The sequence below is a fragment of the Rattus norvegicus genome, chromosome 14, assembly GCF_021556685.1.
Source record: "Rattus norvegicus strain SHRSP/BbbUtx chromosome 14, alternate assembly SHRSP_T2T, whole genome shotgun sequence".
Lineage (NCBI taxonomy): Eukaryota > Metazoa > Chordata > Mammalia > Rodentia > Muridae > Rattus > Rattus norvegicus.
The window spans coordinates 101597585-101616270 of record NC_141547.1 but is presented as its reverse complement, the minus strand read 5'-3'; the positions used below and the strand labels follow the sequence as shown (position 1 = coordinate 101616270).

At 40.8% G+C, this 18686-nt stretch overlaps 1 protein-coding gene across 1 annotated transcript in view; it reads right to left on the bottom strand.

Annotated features, from left to right (window-relative positions):
- Nucleotides 1-18686, bottom strand: part of Xpo1 (exportin 1) — a 42291-nt gene that overhangs the window by 2230 nt on the left and 21375 nt on the right. Inside the window, 17 exon segments of the mRNA NM_053490.2 lie at nucleotides 207-303; nucleotides 711-870; nucleotides 954-1088; nucleotides 3800-3968; nucleotides 4893-5087; nucleotides 7174-7280; nucleotides 7749-7932; nucleotides 8806-8940; nucleotides 9526-9689; nucleotides 9785-10123; nucleotides 10309-10447; nucleotides 11124-11321; nucleotides 13399-13557; nucleotides 14011-14139; nucleotides 16984-17103; nucleotides 17184-17232; nucleotides 17451-17632. Of these exon segments, the coding sequence (NP_445942.1) occupies nucleotides 207-303; nucleotides 711-870; nucleotides 954-1088; nucleotides 3800-3968; nucleotides 4893-5087; nucleotides 7174-7280; nucleotides 7749-7932; nucleotides 8806-8940; nucleotides 9526-9689; nucleotides 9785-10123; nucleotides 10309-10447; nucleotides 11124-11321; nucleotides 13399-13557; nucleotides 14011-14139; nucleotides 16984-17103; nucleotides 17184-17232; nucleotides 17451-17632 (2661 nt within the window).

Sequence of the window (18686 nt, the reverse complement as noted above, 5' to 3'; positions counted from 1 at the left end):
CCTGGACCTTGCTGAGTAGTCTGTCCTAAATATGAGTCTGTCCTAAATGAGTGAGCTTTAGAGTCCTGCTCTCAAAAGGACACAGGCAGCATTCCTGAAGACCTCCACCATATCCAAGTGCAGATGTATGGACACAAACAACATTTAAGTCAGCCAGGAACCTTGTCTCAAAAAAGTCAAAACAAAGAAATAGAAAACTTAAATACCTTTATTTGAACTAAGAAATCCCTTAGATGTTCTTTGAAAGCAGGAATATCTTGATTTAAGCTGAAAAGTCCTGTCACAAAGAGCTTTACTTGAGCACTGCAAATCAAAACAAAAATTAATCTTTAAAACCTAAACATTTAAAGTGCCATTTAAGAACCATTTCCTTATCCCCAGTACATTTACCAAATTAAAAAAACTTCAATAACAGAGAACTAGATATTCAGCCTGCAAAGGTGCTTGCAATAATAAAGCCTGGTGGGGTTGGGGATTTAGCTCAGTGGCAGAGCAGGGTTCGGTCCCCAGCTTCGAAAAAAAGAAAAAAAAAAAAAATGTGCTGCAGTGATGTCTTATTAGGCAGAAGCTCTTACTTTCTTCCCAAGAATCCAAATCCCAGCCCCTGCACCCCTATCAGTTAGCTAGAACTGCCTCAATCTCCATCAGAATGGCTGCCTTGGTCCTCCACCTAAACCCACCCATACGGTAATAGTAATGTAATCATTTACTCTTGTAGGTGAGGGAACGCAGACTTAAGGAGATTAGCCACGTAGTCTTGAATAAACATCTGGTTGCTAACTGGACTTCCGGGATTTAGCGGTGTGCTTATCTTTCCTTCTTCAACCAAATTAAACATATATGCGAGAATTGATGCATGCATTGTTAGACCTGTTGAACAGAGCAAACCGATTAATCCGAAGACGGACCCTAACAACCAGAGCAATGAGAGGTTAGTCACGTTCGGCTCTTACCCGCAGTATGTGAGGTGTCTGTCACAACAGAAAAGATATGCTGAAGAATGTCACAAAAGTACGTTTGGTAAAAACTCTGCGCTGCAGCTTCTTCTTGTGCAACATTTTGTAAAAGTGTAAAAAGTATCTGTAAGCCTAAAACAACAACAACAACAAAATCATTACAAACTATGATTTGTGTAAAAAAAGACAGGCTCATGAGGTGGTCTTGGCACTGGGGTTTCCTTTGTGAGCTGCTGAGATAGGAACTCTATCGCAATGACTTACTTCTAACTTCTGAGCATCTCAAGCTACACACAGTTATATTGTAATTTACAGCAACAGAAAGCTGGTTAAAGCCTGTTCTTTGTAGAGGATAATATAAAACTTCTATAAATACTTAAATATGGAGCGCCTCATGATAGTTAATGCTAATGTACACTTGTGGAAACTTCCTTTTTAAAAAAAAAAAACATTTATTATGTATACGTCATACAGCTTTCTACCTGCATGTATGCCTGCAGGCCAGAAGCGGGCATCAGACCTGATTATAGATGGTTACGAGCCAACATGGGGGTGCTGGGAATTGAACTCAGGACCTCTGGAAGAGCAGACAGTGTTCTTAACCTCTGAGCCATCTCTCCAGCCCCCTGTGGCAACTTCTTAATCCACGACAGGTTCCAAATTTAATCTGGATTTTCTTTTTTCCCTTCCTTTTTCTTTTTTTGGAGTATAACCCTGACAGTCCCAAAACTTGGGTATTATGTAAGACCAGGATGGCCTCAAATTCAAGCTGTGCCCCCCAGTGCTGATATTAAAGGTATGTGGTGCCACCTTGTCCAGCTGAGCTCACCCCATTCCCATTTTTTTTTTTTTTTGCTTCTCTCTATTCATTTTAAATTAGCAACAGAGCTCACAGACTCCAAAGTATGCCACAGGCATCATAGCACATAGTCAGATACTAAGCAAAGACAGGCCGTTTATTTACTCAGAGTGGTGCCCTGTAAATGAGGCTGGCCTTATGCTAGAAGCCTATCATTATGCCACTTCAACTTCTCCAGGATTAGGATTAAAGGCATGAATGACCAAACCTGATATTTGGGTTATTTTAACCAAACATTTTAAACTACTTTTTTTTTTGGTTCTTTTTTTCGGAGCTGGGGACCGAACCCAGGGCCTTGCGCTTCCTAGGTAAGCACTCTACCACTGAGCTAAATCCCCAGCCCCTTTAAACTACTTCTTAAGTGAGAGAGTTGTATGCCCCAACAAGAAGCCAGATTATCACTAGAGTTGTATCAGTGGTTAGGAGCTCTTGCTGTTCTTCCAAAGAAGGTGGTCCATAGACATCTATTACTGCAAAACCCTTTTCTGGCCTCTGTGGGTACCAGGTAAATGGTGGAGGTGCACAGACCTATGTGCAGACAATACTTAGATAGTAACTAAGGTCTAAGATGCAGCGCAGCCAGCACGGCCAGCACGGCCAGCAAGCCCAGAACTTAGGAATTAGAGATGTGGTTGCTAAGCTGGTAGACTGGCCTGGAATACCTGAGACCCTGTGTCCAGAGAAATGGGAGCTGGAGGGATGGCTCAGCAGTTTACAGCGCTTGTTGCTCCTGTAAAGAACTGATTCCTGGCACCAACAGACATCAGGCCTCACACTATGCACGGGCCCCAGGTAGGAGCGCGGAGTAAAGACAGCACTCATGGACAATGGCTCTCTGTCCGTGATAGCAAAGGTGCGGGATAGCCCTTCCATACAGTCAGCCTACGACACTGGATGTTTACAGTACAGTTCATAAAAGTAAGCAAGATCACAGTTATGAAGCAGCACTGAAAATATCTATGGCTGTGTTTACAATATGAGGAACTGCATTAAAGAGTCACAGTGCTAGGAAAGAAACTAACCATTGCTTACACAGTAAGCAGGATTAAGATGAATTAGCCATAAAACTGCTTTGTTCAGTGACATTCTCCTACCCTAAAATTTAGGTCATTTTTAACATAGAACTGTTTCACATAACTTCCTCTTGAAGATTCAAACAGCTTATAATAAAAACCAACCTTACCACTATGCAATCCTTCGCGTGTGTTCACACAGTCGGATTCCCTAAGAGAGGTACACAGGCTCCCAGAGAAGCCACCCAAAATGCCCAGGAAACAGTTGCAGTTAGTAAAGAGTTAAGAGATCCTGCCTTTCAGCTTATGTGTATGATTGTTTATACTGTCTGTCTGTCTGTCTACTACTACCCATACCCACATCCACCACTGTGTCTTATGTCTGTGGAGGCCAGAAGAGACCACAGATACTCTGGAACCAGTTACCAGGAGTTGGGTCATTATGCAGATGGATGTTAGAAATCAGACCTAGGTTCCCAGAAACAGCAGTAGGCACACTTAAGACTTGTACATGTACCACAGCACACAACTGCACTCACAGGCAGAGATGAAGTGGGGGTGGGCTGGGGTGTTGAGAATTAATAAACAAACTACCACACACAAACACCGGGTATAGTGACACACTTCTAATCCCAGTACTTGGAAGGCCTGGGCTACGCAGAGAAACAAAAAAAGAGAAGAAAATCAACAGTTCTAAGACCAAGCTAGTTTTTATGAAATGGCTACTAAGGGCTAGTGGACGAAGAACATGCACAGAATGAGCTCCATGGAGGATGATTAACATGTCCCCACCACATGTTCATAATGCTGCTTGACTAACACAATTTAAAAGTAATGCACTTTCATTATTGAATTGATTCAGTATTTTAGAAACCTGGTTTACCTCTGTCAACTGAATATCCCCCAGAAATCAAACAGTAAAACTCAGTGTATATTTCTGTTTATCAGCCAAATGACCTAAAGGTATTTACCTGTATCTGCGACATTCCTCATAGTATGTTTAAAAGCCCAAATAATAGAATCCAAAACAAGCTTGAACTGGGCAGGTGGAATAGCAAGGAATGCTGGGAAACAGTGAGAATTGACAGCTTGAAGTAACAAGAAAAAGTTGGTTCTGTGTTCTGGATACTCTTCAAAATCCTAAAGTAAGAAAGAAAGAGCACCTGAATGCCGTGTTTATTAAAAGACAGAAAGAGCCAGTTCTACTCGCGTCCACCTTCAAGCTGCCCCCAAAGGAAACTCCAAATTATAGGATTTATTTATATTTCCTTAAAACAAAACAAAACAAAAACCTTATTTATTCATTTGATATATATGAGTACAGTGTAGCTATCTTCAGACACACCAGAAGAGGGCATCAGATCCCATTACAGATGGTTGTGAGCCACCATGTGGTTGCTGGGAATTGAACTCAGGATCTCTGGAAGAGCAGTCAGTGCTCTTAACCTGTTGAGCCATCTCTCCAGCCCTGGAAGACCTTTTAAAAACATTATTACTACCCGATTTTATCCTGCTACATCTTGAAACCAGTAAAACCAACAGAGCATCTGGTGTCCCCCAAGTTTTAAAAACTGTACCATAGCTTCAGCCCAGACTTAATAATCCCCACCCCTCCCTTTCTTTTGTAGACCAAGGTGGCCAAGGTATATAGCAAGCTGTTATATGTATGTGTTTTATGTCAAAATCCCAGCTGTGTTTTTTAGTTTTTGATTATTTGATTACTTAACTCTTTACTAGTCTGGAGTTCGTAGGGCTCACCCTTAATCCTAGAGGTAGGCAGATCTGAGTTCTAATCCAGCTGTGTCTACAGAGTGAGTTCCAGGACAGCCATGGCTATTCAAAGATCCATCCACCCACGCTTCAAGTACTCTTAGGTGTGCCCATGACCAGTTTTTAGTATTTCTTTTTGTCATGAGTTTGCTATTAGGATGACAACTACTACTTGTACTTCAAATATAATACTTAATTCTAGGACTTTTAAACTCTTAAAAAAAATGCCATTTATATGCGTGGAGAACATGCTATAAAATCTTCCATTATATACTAAGATCACAAATCACCTACCTTATTTATCATATTCAATGTGCACTCAAAAACTGCATCAAAAATCTGAGGTATTTCAGCTGTTATATGTCCACCGAGCTTGTTGACAATAATGGCCATAGTACTGAGCACTTCTGGCTCTCTAGCAGCTGGAACATTTCTCTGGTAATCAATAAGAACCGCATCCAACAGAGGAGGAACAAAGTTTTCAGCTACCTGTTGGGGGGAGAAAAAGTCCTTTGTAATGTAAGCAATGCAGGCCAGCCCGATCTCTAAGGTCATTCAGATTATCTGATGAGATAGACAGCATGCTAAAAATATTTAACAACAGGAATCAGTAAACATTAACAATGGGCACAGATACAGGATAATTTAAGTATTTCAATGCTTCTCATTATGTAGCTAGGTTATACCCAAACCCACGGCATTCATCCTGCTAGTTCCATGGGGCTGTGATGAGAGATGTGTGCCAAACACCACCTTCATACACATTCAGTAGTCAGGAGCTCTAAATTGGCTACATCCAAAACACTACAAGACCACATTTCTTAGTATGCTCTATAGAGTGGGGCAAATAAAATCCAAGAATATTCTGCGGCCAGCGCTATGAAGAAGCCGATGCAGGAGGACTGGCTCGTGTAACAGGCCAAAGCCAGGTACAGTGAATGGTTCTCTGTACCCATACAACCTATAACTCTACATCTAGGGTATGTGACCTCTTCTGCACATACACAGATAATCCTTAAAAAACAAATTAAAACAAACAGACAACAGGTAGCTGGACTGCCATAGCAAATCCCAGACCATATGAGACACTGTCACAAGGGCAAGGTTTCAAGTGATTTCTTGACTAATCACTATTTGTACATTAAAGTCATTCCTTACGATTGTTATCAGAGTTAGGGCTGACCCACGAATCCTCAGAACCGTCCAACATCAAAAGGAGAAGCACACACAGGCTATTTGTTCACATCACACACAGCAGCGATAGATAGACAAGAGTGCTTTTTGATAACTTCCCCAAGCACAAGGCCAAGAACTTCTTGCAGAGGAACAGCCGTCCAACCCGGGAGCACAGCATAGCTCTCCTCACCTATGCTAGTGCAGTGAGTGACCACCCGCTCACCTACTTCACACCGCCTTTACTTGAAAAGCTGTTTCAGGCAGACTTTGCCATTCTCAGCATAAAATCTTCAATGGATTAAAAAACAAAACAAAACAAAAAACCCAAAAGACAAAGCAAAAACCCCACACCTCCCCCACTCTTGTGTAGCCTGAGCTGTCACAGAACTCGCTCTATAGATCAACCTGACCCTGCATCCCAAATAAGTGTGCTGTTCCTCCACCATCTGAAACGTGTAACTCAGGCTGGCCTCTGACTGCCGACTCTCCAGATCTGCCTCCTTTGGCAAATCCTCCCCGTGCTATGCCAAGAGGCAAAATAACACTCTTAAACTTAAAGGCGAGGGGGATGGGATGGCGCTCATTGTGACAAGGACACAGGGAAGGACTCACGCCTGAGCAGATGCTGCTTTACTTATCTATAACAGAGAACTCAGACAACAAATGTTAGTCATCCAAGATACAAAGGCGCAAATACACATCAGGCTTTTCTTATGTGCACACAGATGCACAAATCCATGGATGACAGACAGTGTGCACATGAGCTGGAGAGATTAATCTGTGGGAGTTGATTTTCCTTCCTCCGTGTGGGCCCCGTGTGATGTGGCAGACAAACTCCTTCACCCACTGCCTGGGCTCAGAGCTATACCACACACCAAGAGTGAAGAGGGCAGGATCCTCCCAATTTTGGTGCTGCTTTGAGGCTTAGATGTAAGAATCTGTTATAGTGGTTTTTTCTTTTTATGTATTTTTAAGTCAATAAAGCTCAAGATCAATGAGGGGGTTAAGATGATTCAAAGCCTTAATCTGCAACCTTTTCTCTTCTTACCTCAAGGCCGCCATATTAACTTATGAACCATATGGCCTGGATTTCCTTGTGACCTAGTACAAAACACGATTTCTATTGACCTTTTACCATCTAAGTTTTTATTTTACCAACCCTGCAATCTACCTTTGAGCATATCTCTATAACCCCAAATAACCCATTCTTATCTATTATCATCTTCTGTAGCAAAAAGAAATTTCTTCAAAAAGCTAAATTGCTTCTCTGTTAACCATAAAAGGACCCCAAAAATACCAGTACCAAATAACCTTAAACACAGATATCTATCTTTTACTTAAGTAAAATACATGTAGATATGGCATATTGGTGAAAAGAAAAACAAAACAAAAATCTTACCATCTGAGGATCATTGGAACGGCTCACCCAACCAGATATTAACTTTAAAGTTTCCCTTTTTACTGTTCGCATACTTCTAATCAGTGGTTGCTTTGTAACCATCTCACCTAAAGAAATCAAATAAGTTAATAGTATGCAAAGTCAGGTCTACTTCAAATGTTATCATTCCACTGACGATTCAAAGAGCTAAACCTCCAAAAGAAAGGCTGGAATATTAATGGAACGTAGAATTCTCAAGTGTGGGCCACCAAACAGTCAAGATCAAACACACACAGCTTTGGCATTTTGCAAAGCAGTCACTCTGTCAATTCTACAATACTTGTAGGCAAGACTAATCTTAATTGGGGTAAGCAAACAACTGTGGAGAAAGGGTCTTAATTAAGGCCTTCTGACACCCCAGACAGCAGGTTTACATGAGTATGAAAAGTGCAGAAGTCAGTGAGAAAGAAAACAAAACAAAACAAAACAAAAAAAAAAAAAAAAACAAAAAACAAAAAACAAAACCAAACCCCAAAACAACACCAGATAATCGTTACTCAGCATTCTATCTTCCTCAAGAGGACGGAATCACTCACCGTTAGCTTGAATGGCTGCAGAAATGTTTTCACTGAGGCACTTGTACACATTGAGCATGTCTAAGTAAATCCTCCCCAGCTGAATCACAAAGGGGTGGCCAACAGCCTTGCAGGCTCTCACATTAGTTTTTAGTATGCTCCCCAGCTGCTTGACTGTCTCGGGGTCTTTCAGGATATCCACATTCTGAAACCACCACAATGAAACAGTCTCATTTACTGGAAACATTATATTTGTAATCTCAAAAGACAAAGGCCAAGGGTTTCAGTTCAGTGCTAGAAGTTTTTATAAACACCAGGCCCTAAGCTTAATCCCTATCACCTTAAGCTCAACTATCTAAAACCTACACTAAAAATGGAAATAGTCTCACCTAAGATTAAAACAGAGAATATTCTCAAATCAGCCATGTTGGCACCTAGATCTCTCCAGGGCACCTAGATCCCCGCAGTAAACTCTCTCAAATACCATAAACTACACAAAACAAAATTTTTCTTCTGTCTTTCTCTTATTTTGACAGAGTCTTTCTAGGTCTCAGGTGGCCTCCAACCTGTTATGTTGTCCAGGATGACTTTGAACTTCTACTCCTGCTCTATTTCTAAGTGCTAAGATCATACGCATGCACTGCCACACCTGACGTTTGTACTGTTTCAATGGTTAGACTCGCATGACAGCACGCAAACATTAGGGAATTGGCTTGGATTAAGGGCCTGTCACATAAGCCTCAGATACCCAAGAGCAATGGTAAAGATGGGCTCAGAATAATGCTCTCCCAGGACCTTCCAGAAGTCACAGGCTTGAGACCGTCCCCAAAACTGTTCGATGTAAGGCCCAACACCCAAAGTTATCCTCTAGTTTCCATGTGTGCAGTGGACACTCTCATATAAATGAACACATTATAATTTTATTAATAAAATATTTGAAGTGTACATTTCAATGTTGAGGCTAAAGTTTAAACATTAGACCTCAAAAGAAAACCCCCAAAAAACTAAAGAAAATGAACACATACAGAGAAAGAAACAAAACCAACCAAAACATAAAAAATAAAAACAGAAAACTTACTTTGGTTGCCTGTTGAATTATACTGTCCCATACTTGATTAGGGAGTAGCATGTATTTTTCTATCAAATGCTCTTGAACTGTCTGGTCTGTCTGTGCACCAATCATGTACCCCACTGCTTCATAAAAGGTATGAACCTGTTTTTAAAGGCAAACACTTTTATTTCCATGCTCTCACGCACCCAAATAACGGAATACATGTAACCGAATGACAGACTTACTGTATTAATACTTATTTTCCCGATTTTGAGCCTGTTTCTGTAGCTTTGACCGTGTGGATGCATGTGGGAATGGGGAGCTATGTGTGCATAAGTGTACATGCCTGAAGAGACCGGAAGATGACAATGGAGAACTTCAAACCCTGAATTACAGGAGTAATTAAATCTGGATGCTGGGAACCCAAGTCCTCTCTACAAGAGCAGTGCCCACTGTGAAGTGCTAGGCTGCCCTCCACCCATGACCCATGAGCACATCACTTCTATAAACCACAAAGGACTGGGCAGGGACTTGGCACTTAGGAGGACTGGCTGCAGAGCCAGGAACACAGGTTTAAGCCCAATCACCCACACCGTGGTCAAGGTTGTAACTCCAGCTCCATGGTCTCTGATGCCCTCTTCCCAGCTTCTTCATGCACCAGTGAAATAGGAGGTGTACACGCATGCACACACACAAGCAAAAGCTCACACACGTTTAATAATAAGCACTATGATATGACATGTATACCTGCTGAGGCTGAAGATCACAAATTATAGTATTTATGTTGTTTAAAATCTCATCAATAAACGGCATTACTTCTCCAACTTGAACCTGAACAAAATGTCTACGGCATTTTTGAGCTATTTTAATAAATGTGTCACAAGCCATGTCCTGGACTCCATCATGGGTTTCTGGCAAAGTAAAAACATTCATTCATTCACTTTTGGTTCAACATAACAAATAAAAAGTAAAATTAGATACCATGAGTTTATTAGGTGAGACTTACCATGCATGAATTCGAAAAGCTTGTTTACTACTGTCTTCAAAAATTTCCAGTGTGCTCTCAGAAACCGTGGGTACTGGCCTACTATGTACATGATATTCGATGCAATGATGGCTTTATTATCCTTGCCTCTCTTCTGCTCACATAATCCTAAGAGGTCCTTGATAACAGTGACAAGGAACCGCTTCTCATCCTCCTCGTGCATCGCCCCACTGATGGAGCCTATTGCCCAGCACAGTGTATTCAAATTTTTCCATGACCATTCTGTACCATTCACTTGATTTTGAAGTTTCTTAGTCATTATTATTTCCGTATCTACATAATCCAGATGGGTAAGATAAACTACAAAAACCAAGAGAAAAATGCAGATGTTTCACATGAAAACAAAATTTTTTCTGCTAAGGTTTAAGAGCATACTGGTAAGCATATGGTTTCTAAAGGAGTCAGGTAAATGTAGAACTTGGACCAAACATTTACTTTTCACAAATATGGCAAAAAAGTATAAAAATTGTCATTTATTTACTTACCTAATGTTTCTCTCATATTCTTATACAAATTTATGGAATCAGTATCCTTCATGAACTCTCTTACAACTTCTCCCTGATCATTTTCTACAACCAGTACCTCCTCTGGTTTAGCCATGCGACTAACCATCAATAAACGAACCTATTGATCAATAAACCAGTAAAGGAACTGTGTTAAGACATTTAGAAGCCACATCAAATATAGGTCAACAGGACTGTGGATCCCTCCCCTATTTAGAGGCTAAGACTGGCTACCAAGTTGGAAATAAAACTTTCAATTAAGGCATAGCCAGCCATACACGCTGGTGAAAACCTGGGAGGCAGATCCACGAAGACCAAGAGGTCAAGGTCAGTCTCAACTAATTAAGACCTACCTACACTTTCAATTGTAAAATGCTTGGTTCTGTGATGCAAGTCTGTAATCTCAGCAGTGGGAAGGCTTTCTAATCTCAAAATTTACTCTTTTGGTTTTTCTGGATAGCCTTGGTTGTTCTCAAACTCGAGATCCACATCCTCTGCCTCCTGAGTGCTAGTATTAAAGGTCATCACCCCGTTTGATCTGTGTTTTTGATCCTATCAATAAACAGTCAACTTCTAATCTATAGACTTCATGTTTTATTGAATGACTAGATCGGGGATAGCCAATGAACAACATACACTTTAGTAAATCCAAATGATGCAAGGATGTTAGCTTAAAAAACATCCTTCTAAAACATTCTTGACAACTGGAAAACCTCTCAAGTTCTCTTCCCAACACTTTAGGCATCAAAGCTATAGTAAGGCTGGAGAGCGCTCACCACCGGTTAGTTCATCATTACCTTGGATAACACGGTCAAGTACAGCTGTCTCCGAGGAGGAATATCAAAGTGCTGACTTCCAGATAACAATGGAGAAGCAGATGTAGAAAATGGACTCTCTCTGTAGAGCTCAGCTGCCAAGTGATTCCAGTACTCAAGACAGATTTTAAAAATTTCAGTTTCTTCCACTTCAGACACCAACAACATGTAATGAAGAGCCTACACATTAAGACCAAAGGAATTATTATTATCACAAAATTTTCAAATTGCTTCCCCAAACTTAGTAAGAATTAGAAACTAATATTCTGAATCTAGGCACATACATGCCTTTAATCCCATCCCAGCACTTGGGAGGTAGAGAGCCAGGTGGAGGTCAGTCTTGTCTACAGTGTGAGCTCTAGGACAACCAGCCAGAGCTACAGAGGAAGCCTTGTCTCAAAAAGCAAAACCAAAAAACTATTATTTGAAATACATAAGGAGGGTGCTGGAGAGATGGCTCAGTGGTTAAGAGCACCGACTGCTCTTCCAGAGGTCCTGAGTTCAAATCCCAGCAACCCCATGGTGGCTCACAACCATCTGTAATGAGATCTGATGTCCTCTTCTGGTGTGTTAGAAGACAGCTACAGTGTACTCATATACAAAATAAAATAAAATAAAATAAAAAAAAAAATAAATAAATCTTTGAAATACATAAGGAATTTCATTCCTCGAACAGACTGAAAACTGGCAGCAAATTTTTTTCTAACATGCCCTCCAATGTTTCCAGAGTACGTAACAATACAGACTCTTCACACAGCTACGCCCTATAGCTCTGGTGCCAGCTCATAGGAAGGCACAAACTGCACGCCATGCTCAGGAAACCACAAGTTTGAAGTCAGCTACAAGGCCATATGGTGGCAGATGATGGTAAAGCAGAGACTAGAGTCACAGAACTTTGAGAGTGGATGGTTATATATAACCCAATTTCACTCACACCACTACTTTGAGGACTTTGTCTCAACAAAATAAAATACTATAAGGGCTCAGTAAACACAAAACATGAACACGTTCAAAATGAAATATCGGGCTGGAGAGATGGCTCAGCGGTTAAGAGCATTGACTGCTCTTCCAGAGGTCATGAGTTCAAATCCCAGCAACCACATGGTGGCTCACAACCATCTGTAACATCTTCTGGTGTGTCTGAAGACAGTGACAGTGTACTCATCATATATAAAATGAATAAATAAAATCTTAAAAAAAATGAAATATCATATAACAATGAAGAGCATAGTAATGTCAGGGTTGGGGATTTCGCTCAGTGGACTAGCAAGTGGAAGGCCCTGGGTTCGGTCCCCAGCTCCGAAAAAAAGAAAGAGAAAAAGAAAAAATAAAAGAACATAGTAATGTCACAACATACTAAGGTTGGGGATTTAGCTCAGTTGTAGAGCGCTTACCTAGGAAGCGCAAGGCCCTGGGTTCGGTCCCCAGCTCCGAAAAAAAAAGAAAAGGAAAAAAAAAAAAAAAAAAGACTAGAGATACAACATACTAAAATATACGTTGAAAAGGTCATGAATCATATCATATATATAAAAGTAACAGACAAATCCAGAGACATAAAGCAATGGATTTGGACCTATGAGACCTGATATAACAGTAATGATCTCATGGGCACACGATATGCTGTGGAGATAGTGAAAATGTTTGAAAACTATGTTACTGTTAGCTGAACTGGATTTGGAACATGCTAAAATATATGCTACTTTGTTCTTTGAGACAGGGTTTCCCGTGTGCCCCACATGCTCTATCTAGAATTCAGAGGGCTGGGATTAGGTTTACACTACTACACTTGGCAATTTTTATACTTTTAAATTAGAAAACTTTAGATCACAAGACAGAAATCCAGACATGGTGGTGATGCTTAGCATAGAAACACACCCAACAATAAATATCAGGCCAGTATTTAGAAATCTAGTTTTGAAACAAGACATGCTTTATACCAGTGATATGAGTACTTGGAAGCTAAGAAATGAGTTCCCAGTAGTTCAACACTAAAATGCTCTACTGAGCTCCAAACACCCAGAAAAGAGTATGAGAACCTGTCTCCAAAAAAAGAGCCCAGTACATGCATACAGTGCCAGCATGTGGGAGGCAGAGGCAAGTACACCTCTGAGTTTAAGGTCAACATGCTCTACACAGTTGAGTTCAAGGACAGCCAGGCAGGAGGACATACAGGGACCCTGTCTCCAAAATTCATGATGTAACGGGCTCATAGTCAAAATCATCTCTTGTAGAAATAAATATCAAGAAGCAGACCTACCTCCATGAGTGCTTCCCTGAGATTCAGCCTTTTCTCTAGAAGTTGACCATGCTCCTTTAGGAAGGTGCAGAGAAACAGACTGAGATTTTGAATAAAGTTCTGTTCATCATCTTTCCCATTCGAATATGCAAGTCGGATATTAGTGTTTAAAGGAAGCATCTGCAAGTTGAAACCATCATCAATCTACATATCATAAAAGCATCAAATAAAGTGTAAGCCCTAACACGGCAAGAGCCGTCTGCCAACTAACATACAACATACTATCTTAGATTTGTTGCTGGTCAGTCCAGATTGATTTTATAGTTTTTCTATCAGACTTTCTCTCAAGACAACAAACCAGTAACCGTGCATCCGGATGAATCATACTGGGGTTTAAAAAGTCCTTTTACACTCGGAACAACAAATCTGAACTATATCACGGTATCAGTAAAACAATATTTTTAAAAGAAAACATAAAAATTTCCACCTAGAATTGCATGTAACACACACACCACATCATGGCTGATCTGTAGTGACTGATGGTTTAACTTAAAGCTCGCCTTTTAATCTGCTTATCTGGCATTGCACTGCTGTTGGTTATGAATCTAACAATTTCAGGGCAGTGGTATGTACCTGTTTTAGCTGCATCATTGTAAGTGTAAACAGAGTTTCAAACTGCTCCTCATACTGGCTCACACTCACACCAGCAATCTCCGTGAGGCACTTTAGAGACACGTTTCGGAACATCGGAACATTCAGGAACTATTTTATTAAAAGAAAAAATATCGAAGTTAAACACAAGAAATGTTTTATTTAAAAATGACAAAGGGGAACGGGTTGGAGAGTTGATGGTGGATAAAAGCATTTGGGACTTTTGCTGAGGACCCAGACTCTTCTCCCAACACTCACAAGTAGCAATTCCCAGCGACACTCAGGTGACACATGTCCATGCATGCAGTCAAATACCATTCCCACAAAAAAACAAATGTAAACAAAACAAAGCAACTTTATGCAAATAAATATAAATGTAATAATACAGCCAGCCTATTATGTATGAAATACAATATACTCAAAATACTGAAATCTTTAAGGGGCACATGTTTTTTTTTGTATCAGAGATCCAGGTGCTCTGCACCTGAAGAAGACCTTCAACTTCTGACCTTCCTGTGTTGCATCACAGATGTTCACTACAGGGACAAGCCTGTGCACACTAAGCAAAAAGTAAGCCACAGCTCAGTAAACGGGGTATGGGAGGCACCTGTGGTAACTTTCTCAAGATTATCACTATGTCCAATGGACTTGAGACCCTGACTAGGGCTCATTATAAAATAAAATAACCAAAAGTATAAAATGTTCAAAGGTACGACTAAAGAACTTGAAAACTGACATTAGCTAGAGACCACTGTGCAGTACATCCTTTGCAGGAGCAAGACTAGACAACGGTCAAAGAGAAAATGTTCACTTACATATCAGCTATGATATCCGCTATACTGAATGAGGCTGACTTGAACCATGATGCCCATACCATTTCTACACCCCCCAGTGTCTTAAGGAGATAATTAACATAACTAAGATTAGGAATGGTATAAAGAAATTCAGGGGGTTGGGGATTTAGCTCACTGGTAGAGCCCTTGCCTGGCAAGCTCAAGGCCCTGGGTTCCGTCCCCAGCTCCAGGGGAGAAAAAAAAAAAAAAAAAAAAAAGGAAAAAGAAATTCAGTTATAGACCCTGCGTATCCTTGGTGGTTAGTTTGTGAACAGCCAGCTCACAATGCTCACCTGTTAATCTTTTTTGTTTTGAGAACAACAATTGGGGGTTCATCTTATTCTACTCATCAGATAAAATACTTTTATGACCACAGTGTTGGAGCATTTGCAGCTAAGATTGACGACCTGAGTCTAATCCTGGGGACAAGCATTTACACAACAATGTAAACAACCCCCCCATTTACAGAAGTAAACATCTGATTTTCTTCACTGTGACTGAAACAAAAGAAAACAATTTACTAATTGTACCAGAAATAGCATCCTCCAGTTTTCACCCTCACCACCCCTACACCCACACTCACCAGCCCCCACCCTCCCCACCACTATTATTATCCTTTTCTGAGACATGTAACCCTGTAGTCCTTAAATCCTGGGCTAACCCAGCCACACACTGATTAAATGCTGGGATTTCAACTCTGGTGTGGCCCACAGAAGTCTTTGCTTTGTCTTGCTTGACCCTTGAACAAGCACGAACCCCCACACCCTGCTATGTATAGGCCGGCCTCTGTAACATGTCACACAGGTGAAGGCAGGTACAAGATAGAACAAAACCTGTCATTGGAAGAGAAGGATGGGCGGAAGTTTGAGGGAAAAAGGAGACTGGAATGGAAGGACAAAGGAGAGGAAGCCGTGGAGAGAACATGGAGGCTGATGTAAAGATTCCACTGTGTATTTACAGGTTGTTATGAATGTTCTTAAGGGATGGGTGTGTACAGGGCTTTGCATGTTTAGGTGTTCAATTATATTTTATCAACTGGATCATAGGTGGTGTTGTGTGTTCTTCCTTGTGGAGATTTGAGTTTGGGAGAGTATGTGTCAGCAGAGAGACTGGGGCACCACGGATGGGATGTGTGTTTCTGGCATGGTGAATGAAGCCTGCCTTGGGAACTAGATGGACAGAGAGATTGTTGCCAGGGTCAGAGAGAGACCCCTGGTTGTGTGATATGGGATGGAGCAGAGCGGGTGAGCCGCTTTGCCGTCTATAGTGCTGGATCTAATGAGAGTAAAAGACAGCTTTTTATTTTTACAATTTTACAACAAGAAGCCTCACTCAAACTTGAAATCCTTAGACATGGAGCCTCTGAGAGTGCTTAGAAGGTTTAAAAAAAAAAAGCACCTGATGTTCATTCCCACACCCCCATGTGGAGCATTGCAGGCAACCACCCACAATACACACAATATTTAAAAAAAAATGCACTAAAAGATGGTCTGCTTCTGACTCTATACTATTAGAATCAACGCTTACGGGCTGGAGAGATGGCTCAGGGGTTAAGAGCACTGACTGCTCTTCCAGAGGTCCTGAGTTCAAACCCCAGCAACCACATGGCGGCTCATAACCATCTGTAATGAGATCGGACACCCTCTTCTGGTGTGCACAAAGACAGCAACAGTGTACTCACATAAAATAAATAAATCTTTAAAAAAAAAAAAAAGAGTTGGAAATTGAACCTCAGAGATAAGAAGTTCTGGGATCATTTGCTTGTGGGAGAAGTTGTTATAATCTGCAAGAATTTGGAAATCAAGTGTGCCAATTGTTGGCCATTGATCTGTACTAAGTCCAAGCTGTAGTAATAAAAGCTGAGTCTGTGGAAGAAGAGAGAGGCTGGCAAAGGGAACACCACATGCCCTCTTCTGGTGTGTCTGAATCAACGCTTACCACTAATCCTTAACTGAAGAAAACAAACAAATCCTACATAGGCTGAAGGATTCCTTGTAAACAATGACTAGCAGCAACCTTGGAAGCAGTCCCTTCATTTCAGAAAGAGACACGGTGGGTAGAGTGGCAATGAAGGGAACTATTTGTGATTTCCAGAGACAAAACTGAGGTGCACTGGCTTTACCTTGTAAATCAAGGTGCTGATTAACTTAGTCTCGAAGATGTATCCCAGGGGAATCCAGTTCAGAAATCTCAGCAGCGTTTCTAATGTAGCATGTACAAGGGGAGCATTCTGGGAGTTTTCCTGGAAACACAAACATCATACCATAAATATACTTTCCTCTAACTCTTATTTTAAAAAAGAAGAAAATTAAAACCACTTACCATCACAAACTGGCAAAGCTGGAATATTTGTGAAAACTCATTGCACATGCTAAGAAACAAACAAACAATGTGATTTAGAAAGGAGGGACCGACAACATAATAAATCCCAACTTTAGGGGAGACCTCCCTGATGGAGGGCAGGGAGGACATCTTATGCACACTCCCCCTCCCCCTCCCTCCAGTAATGCAGACACTGCTGATGGGATTCCACTAACTTTTACACTTAGAGCTCCATAGAACATTTGATGATGTAAAACAAACACTTGCCTGTCTTTTAAATGCTTGGCTTTAACTTGGGTTATCTGTCCACTAGAGAAATCAAACACTTCTTCACTCAAGAGTTTAAGAATCACCATATTATTTTGACATAGGCTTTCACTGGTCCTACTTGCTCCAACAATGTCACTGATAAAAGTTGGCCAATGTTTGGGCCACTCTTGCTTAAGTATCTAAAATTAAAAATGAAATGTTATTTGACAAGGACAAAACGCCGTCAAAGTGAGTGTTACTCACTCCCCCTTTTAATATACCAAACACAAGTATACAACAGTGCTTTCAATACTCAAAGACCCCAGTTATCCTGACATTTATATATGGTCCTAATGTGTATAAATATTAACATTTGCTTGATAGATATGTATAACCTGCCCCAAACTATGAGACCTAACTAAATTTTGAAGTGTGACAGGTTAACAAGGTAAGTTTTGGGGCTAGACAAAATGTCCATCTAGTACATCAGCCACTGGGAGCAATCCTGCTATTCCAAAACAGACATCTCCTGCTGATGTAATCTAGTCCTAACAGTATTGAGTGCAGTGCTAAAGCTGAAGTCAGGCTCTTTCTTACATGATTCAATGCCTCCAGGCCCTGGTTTGACAACATTATAAGCTTTGAAGTAGATAGCACAAGCCTTAGCTGATTCATCTATTAAATTGCCAATGAAATGTGTTAGATGTCCCGCATTTGGACAGTGACATAGCCAAGCTGTCTTCCAAACAATCTACAAAAGAACGGTGTGTCGAGATTGGCAGAGGAGACAGGCCAATGTGAATTTTCCAAACTTAAAAGTCTATACGGGCAGTTAGGAAAGAATGGATGGAGATTAAGAGGACACATTCCATGCAAGGATATATAAACTGGAATTTTATATGTGAGCCCATGTGAGGGCTGGAGACATGGATCAGCAGTCAAGAGCACTGACTGCTCTGCTCTTCCAGAGGTCCTGAGTTCAATTCTTAGCAACCACATGGTGGCTCACAACCATCTGTAATGGGATATGATGCCCTCTTCTGGTGTGTCTGAAAACAGCTACAGTGTACTCACATATATAAAATAAATCTTAGAACAACAAAAAGAAGAGCCCCATGTGAAAGAGAAATAAATGCACAGTAGGAGGCAAAGTCTAAGAATCCAGTTACCTCAAAAATTTGAAACGCCAATACATAATCCACTTTGCATTGAAGCCTTCTGAGTCTTTTAAAATAATTGTTGATCCTTATCACC